Raw genomic sequence first — 6,996 nt, forward strand, 5'->3', positions numbered from 1 at the left:
TGATTGAAATGGGCATGAACTCCACCTTACTTTTTTTCCCTTTTTTTATAATTTTATTTATTGAATCACCGTGACAGCAGTCACAAAGCTTTCGGGTTTAAGTCTCGGTCATACAATGAAACACCCGTACCTTCACCAGTGCCCATTTTGCACCACCAAAAACCCCAGTATAACCCCCATCTTACACCCTCCCCCTGCCTGTGGAGCAGATGATTTCCACATTACTATCTATCTACTTTGATTACATACAATATTTCGACACCAGACCCAGCATTATTATTTGGAACTTTACCCCAATACTCAGATCTGCCGAAAAGGCAACAGTAGACAATTTGTTTTCTATTGCTGGTTATAAATAACATGATTTTGGAATTTCAAAATTTTAACAAATCTGAAGGGATTTCTGCCAAAACCTGCTGGATTGAATTTCTCTATTCTGAGATTTGTTCCTGAGTCTCTGGGATCATGGCCATTAAGCAGTTTGACCAGGAGCCAGAAGGGCCGTTTTTGGGCGGCGACTCAGGGTCTCTCGTTGGGGCAGGCAGGAAAGGTCTGACTCCACCCCCAACCTATGAGGCCCCACGTGTCTCATCACTGTGAGCCCAAACCTGACCATCCAGTGACCTCTGGAGGATGGCGGCCACCGAGCCGCCAGGGGGAACAGGCCAAGGCACAAAACCTATTCCCACCTGGGGTGGCCCAGCGCTGGTAACCTACTGTGAGATGCATTTCTGCCAAAAGCCACTGGGTTCCGAGATTTGTTTCTGAGTCTCTAGAATCATGGCCGTTAAGCAGCTCGATCAGGAGCCAGAAAGGTCATTCATGGGTGGCGACTTGGGGTCTCGTTGGGGTGGGGAAAAAAGGGTCAACTCCACCCCCATCCCGTGAGGCCCCACGTGTCTTATCACTGCAGGCCCAAACCTGACTGTCCAATGGCCTCTGGAAGATGGAGACCACCAAGTCACCAAGCGAGAGCAGGTGGAGGGACAATACCCTTTCCCCCTTGGGGTGGTCCTGCGCCGGTAGCCCATTGCAGGGACCAGACGCATCTCTGCCAAAGCCACTGGGTTCTGAGATTTGTCTCTGAGTCTCTGGGATCATGGCCATTAAGCAGTTCGATCAGGAACCAGAGAGGTTTTGCCTCCAATTACATAGCTGTGCCGGAGGTGGTTTGTGGGTACCTTCACCACAAGTTAGGTATGTGTCTCCCACATACCTAACTTTTGGCCGTTTACTTTCTTGATAAACTTTGCACCAAGTTTTTGGGGTCTGGCCAAAGGTATAGCAGCAATTTTGGGGTATCTGGAAGTCTGAAGGCACCATCAGGCTGTTGATGCAGTCACCTCACAGGTATAGATTGACCTGCTGGCGGGACCATACTCCCGACCTCATTTCATTTTTAAGAATGAATATTTTCACAACAAACTCTAGAGCTTCTTCAGAAAGAGAATGTGTGGAAGAGTGGGATAAAGGATAAATTTTCATTCCTTTCATTTTCAGAAACAGATATAGCACTTTGGAATGGAACAGCAGATATTATTACATTTTTAAAACATGTTTACTTAAAACGTGCTTATTAAAAACATTCTCTTGTCAGGGAGAGAGCTCAAAGGGCTAAAGCTCAGGCTTCACATGAAGGAACACACAGTTTCATCAGGGTTCTGCTACCTCGCTGGGAGGGATGCATCAGGTGATCTAGTAGACAATATGTCGTTTTAAATTTCACCAACATGAAGGGCAGCCAGTCAGAAAGAAGATGGACATGGGTAAGCAGTGTAAATAGTAACACTTTAAAGGAGAACACAGTTCAATCAATGTTCTCTCTTTGATGCCTCACCTGTTCTCACACACAGACATGTGGCCTCAGGGGAAAAGCTGCTGAGCTAAAGGACCTTAAGAGGCAGACTGCTTCAAAAACCTCCACAACCCAATCACAGCCAGGCTCACGGCCAATCTCCACAAGCTCGGATGCGCCTCATCCATGAATGAATTTGTTGAAAAATTTAGGTATGCGGGTTTTGTGACTGAAATCTCAAGGTTCTCATGGAGTCAGGAACTGATGACCTCTCCCCATCTTCCTGTTCTTTCATACCTGGCAGTCATACCCATGAACTGCCTCTGGTGCCATATAAGTTCATTAACCGGCCATGGTTCAGAGACTCACAAATAAATCCCGGAAGAGATCAACAAGTTGCAGAGATGCCTCCAGATCCCAAAGTCACCATCCAATTAAAAATTTAATTCCAGCTCGATCACCTTAGCTAAAATTTTAGAATTCCTGGAGCACAAGGCCACACCTCATACTCAACACCCCTAATGTACCAGGAGTAGCACACATTGGATAGAATGTAAAGTAGTAGGCAACCAATCTTGGTTAAAAACATATTAGCAAACAAGGCTCAACCTGTAGCAACATGTTCCTAATCTTCCATACAAGGGCTCAATAACTCGAGGGTGAGATAGAACAACCTTCACATTCTTCTAAGGAAACCTTTTAAAATCATTTTTAGAGAATTACTCATGACAAGCAATAGCACTGTAGTAGCACTGTCCTCCCGTTGTTCATTGATTTGCTCGAGCAAGCTCAGTAACGTCTCCAGCATTGTGACACTTGTTACTGTGTATGGCATATCGAATACTTCACAGGGAGCTTGCCATACTTTGCTGTGCAGGCAAGATACTCACAGTTGCTTGCCAGGCTCTCCAAGAGGGGTGGAGGAATCGAATCTGGGTCGGCCCGGTCGGCAACGTGTAAGGCAAACGTACTACCTGCTCTGCTATTGCTCCAGCCCCAAGCAATACAAAATAAATTATTTAGGGTCTGCTATTGGGCCAGGCTTGGGTGGTGGTTGGAAAAATTCAAAATAATGTTACTGGGAAGGTGTAATGGTGGTGGAATTGGTGGTGGAATATTGAATGTAATAAATTATTATTAATAATTTTATGAAAATAAAATAAAATCTGGGCTGGAGCAATAGTACAGCAGGTAGGGTGTTTGCCTTATACGCAGTTGACCTGGGTTCGATCCCCAGCTTCCGCTGTGGTTCCCTGAGCACTGCCGGCAATAATTCCTGAGTGCAGAGCCAGGAGTAACCCTGTGCATTGCCGGGTGTGATGCAAAAAAAAAGAAAAAAAGAAAAGAAAAAGAAAAAAGCCTGCCTTCGTAAATTATAGCACAGGAGGCTGGAGTGATAGCACAGTGGTAGGGTGTTTGCCTTGCGCACAGTCAGCCTGGCCGAGCCGGGTTTGATTCCTCCGCCCCTCTCAGAGAGCCCGGCAAGCTACCGAGAGTATCTCACCCACAAGGCAAAGCCTGGCAAGCTACCCGTGATGTATTCAATATGTCTAACACAGTAACAACAAGTCTCAAAAAAATGGAGATGTTACTGCGCCCCCTCAAGCAAATCGATGTACAACGGGAGGACAGTGACAGTGACAGTGACATAAACATCTGGAGTTTTGTGTGCTAACTTTACATGCAAAATTCAAGGACCCAGGGACCAGAGAAAGTACAGCAGGTAGGGCATTTGCCTTACCCAGAAACCTGGGTTTGAATCCCCGCACTATGGTTCCCCAAGTCGTGACAGATGTGATCCCTGAACACAGAATCAGGGTTACGGCCTGAGCACCACTAGGTGTGCCCCTCCTCGCACCAAAAACAACAGCAGCAGCAGCAGCAGCAGCAGCAAAATTCAAGGACCTACATAGGAACTAAACTATTTTCCAGTAATAACATCTCATGCACCCCCCACTACCAAGTACCTAGCCAGGAGTAGCCCTACTTGATGTGATCCTAGGCAACAAAAATAAAAACAAGTAAATAAGAATAAAATTACTCTCCTGGGACTTTCTGATTTAAGAAATCACCAGAATTACCCTCAGAGTGTGGAATTTAGGCCATACTCCAGTAGGACTCTGCTTCAGATGAAAAATTCAAATCAGCAACTTAATCAGAGACAGTATATCTAAGATCTTATTTTATTTATTTATTTATTTATTTGGTGCTTTATGAAGTAGGGAATTGTTTCCAACCTATTACAAAGAAAATACGGGGGGGGGAGGGGCAGCTTCAATTTTTGTTGGAAGAAAATTATCTGTTAAGCCAATTTATTATAAAAAAGCCAAAGCAAAATAAAGATTTTCTTTGTGAGAACTCGAGAACTCCCGGAGAGCCACATTTAGGGCGCAGTAATTGGGTAATTAGGGCAGCGCCTGGAGTGTGCTTAGCATAATGACTCTCCCACTCCCACTCCGCCTTCAGCCGCACTTGGGAGCCCAGCCCAGGCGTTCCCCTTCTCGCCTGCTCTGCCACGACAACACACACTGCAAGGCGCACTGCCCGGCTTACTCTGGCATCCTCTGCTCCCCAGCTTTGCTCTCCAAATAGTCTTGTTTGTGCGTCTCCTGACAGGAGGATTTTGAGCATCGTGATGTACCGAGTTTGTGTGTGGTTGCTTGCAGCAGGCAGGATATCTTTTCCGGTTTCTTTTTGTTGTTGTTTTGGGTTTTTTGTGGATAGTTTTTTTGTTTTTGGTTTGTTTTTGGTTTTCGACCACACCCTGTTGTGCTCAGGGCTTACTCCTGGCTCAGCACTTAGGGATCATTCCTGGCGGGGCTCAGGGGAGTTATATGTGGTGTTAAGGACTGAACCCTAGTCCACTGGTTGCAAGGCAAGCAACTTACCCGCTGTATTCCAGGCCTGGGTTTTTAAAAAAATTAGAAGCCACTTGGGACTGAAGAGATAGTACAGGAGTTAAGGTGCTTGCACTACACGAAGCAATCTTGGTTAGATCCCCAGCACCCTGCGCCTTTTATGGTCCCCCAGTAGCACCAGGAATAATCCCTGAGCAGAGTCAGGAGTAAGCCCTGAGCACAGTCAGGTGTGCTTTCCCCAACCCTCCAAAAAAAAAAAAAATAGGAGCCACCAAAAAAAAGTAGGGACCACACCAGCAGGGTGGCTGCCAGAACCAAGCCCATGGCATCAGGACTTTATACTTGCCGAGTTCGTTCACTGCCATTTATTTGAGGTACCAAAGATCATGATCCAACAAGGGACCCCATGCATGCAAGTCATTAGCTTTACTTTGAACCATACATCCAGCCCCTGCCGGATCCACCTTGATTGCACTCAATACAGTTTAGATTCCTTGCTAAAAGGAACTGTGTATAATTAAATATGATCAGCCCCAAGCACCTTTAGCATTTTGAAAAATTAATTTCAATCCTTTATAGACAGAGTGTTTTTTGAAATTTGGTGTTGATACTTCTTCAAAACAGTTTTCCCTTTACATCAGCATTGAGCTTTCTCGTGTTCTCAAGTCCCCAAGAGAAGGTTTACTGATGGTGCATGTTATTCAAAGAATGCACAGTTCCACTTTCTGTAAGCAGCATTTAACTGTTGTAAGTTGTAGTACTATTCGAATAGTTTGTTGTCGTTGTCGCTTTTTGGGTCACATCCAGCGACGTTCAAGGGTTACTCCTGTCTCTGCACTTCACCTGTCTCTGCACTTCAGGAATTACTCCTGGCCAGAGTTGCGGGACCATACGGGATGCCGGGGACTGAACCCGGGTCGGCCACTTACAAGGCAAACGCCCTATCCGCTGGACTATCGCTCCGGACCCCTAATAGTTTTCAACACAAAGTGCTTGACGTGAATTTGTCAATTTTGCCAGTGGCCACTCGACCCGGGTTCCAGCAAAGGAACTGCCTGAGGTTCTCTAGAGTCTTCGGGCTGTGTGACGTCACCCGTAGCCCCGCCCCGGGGCGGAGCCAATCCCAGCGCGGGGCGGGGCCGGCCAGAGGCGCGGCGCGCGGGCAGGCGGCCCCGCGGCCGGCGCGATGCAGCCGGCCGGGCCCTGCAGCCCGTGTCCGTCCCAGCAGCCGTCACCCGACTCGTGGCCGCCCGTGACCTCCGAGGAGGAGCTCTACGACTGCCTGGACTATTACTACCTGCGCGATTTCCCCGCCTGCGGGGCTGGGCACAGCAAGGGCCGGACCCGGCGGGAGCGGGAACTGCACACCAACTGGACGGTGCCCGGCGGCCACGAGCGCAAGATCGCGCAGAAGCTCCTCAACGGCCTGCGGCAGCGTCGCCAGCGGCAGCTGCAGCCCCGGCCGCGCACTCGGCTCACCTGAGCGCGGGGGCGTGCGCGACGCCGGGGCCGGTCCGGAGCTGGCTAAAGCCTCCCCCAGGCTCCACACCGCCACGCCCCCGTTATCGCCCTGACCACTGCTGCAAGACAAAAAAGGCTCTGCCTTTGATAACTGGAGTTTGGGCCGAATGGAGTAACTCGGAAAGACAGAAAATAACGTTTGACAAATGCAAGTGAGAGATTTCGGACTTAACAGACTAACTTGTTTGTTTTTGTTGGATTTCCTGCAGGACACTTGAAGGGCCATTGAAGTATTTTTTTTTCTGGCTCCACCTGTAACTTAGTGGCGGTCCTAATTCATGCTAGTCAGCAGTTCTTTTTGCCATCACTTAATTTGACTGTTTCAGTGTTAACGTACCGATTGTTAATTTCGTAGCAACCAAGTAGGCATGCCTTTTTGACGCTTTTAATTAAAAGAGAGGAGCAACAATAGCATTTTAACTCTTCTGGTTTTGTTCTGAGTTACTGTGGTAATTGAAATCTACAGTATCTTGAATTTTGTGTGAAGAAGAGGTCACAAGAATGGACAAAGAGAGAACAAAGATAAAAACGCGTACCAAATTTCAACCTATGTCACAGATTATTGTGTAGGAATTAGCTTTGTTTTCCAGTATAAGAATACTTTCAAATATAACTAGTTTGGAAACATGCTCTCCACCTTAGCCTTTTACTATCTACTTTTTATAATTCAGGTAACAGTTCCAGAGGTCACACGGCTAGTTAAAAAGGCCAGACATAATAGGTCTCAATAGTCTTCACTCTAGGGACTGTAGTGGGTAGGGCACTTGCCTTGCAAGTGACCGACATAGTTCAATCCCCGGAATCCTGCCTATGGTTCCTTGA

General features: G+C 47.2%; 1 protein-coding gene across 1 annotated transcript; it reads left to right on the plus strand.

Annotated features, from left to right (window-relative positions):
* The first annotated feature begins 1,730 nt into the window (after positions 1-1,730).
* Positions 1,731-6,136, plus strand: NUPR2 (nuclear protein 2, transcriptional regulator). The gene is made up of 3 exons (XM_056137675.1): positions 1,731-1,766; positions 5,233-5,400; positions 5,753-6,136. Exons 1-3 carry the CDS (start codon positions 1,731-1,733, stop codon positions 6,134-6,136), a joined length of 588 nt encoding a protein of 195 aa, XP_055993650.1.
* The last annotated feature ends 860 nt before the right edge of the window (positions 6,137-6,996 follow it).

Source organism: Sorex fumeus, unplaced genomic scaffold (assembly GCF_029834395.1).
Source record: "Sorex fumeus unplaced genomic scaffold, SorFum_2.1 ptg000126l, whole genome shotgun sequence".
NCBI classification, from domain to species: Eukaryota; Metazoa; Chordata; class Mammalia; order Eulipotyphla; family Soricidae; genus Sorex; species Sorex fumeus.

Excerpts from the sequence above, each read along its gene's own strand:
- NUPR2 (XM_056137675.1), top strand. The coding sequence starts at position 1,731 with ATGAAGGGCAGCCAGTCAGAAAGAAGATGGACATGG. Across the intron at positions 1,767-5,232 it reads CAGAAAGAAGATGGACATGG|ACAGAGTGTTTTTTGAAATT; the intron begins GTAAGCAGTGTA and ends AATCCTTTATAG. Across the intron at positions 5,401-5,752 it reads GTAAGCAGCATTTAACTGTT|CCCCGCCCCGGGGCGGAGCC; the intron begins GTAAGTTGTAGT and ends CGTCACCCGTAG.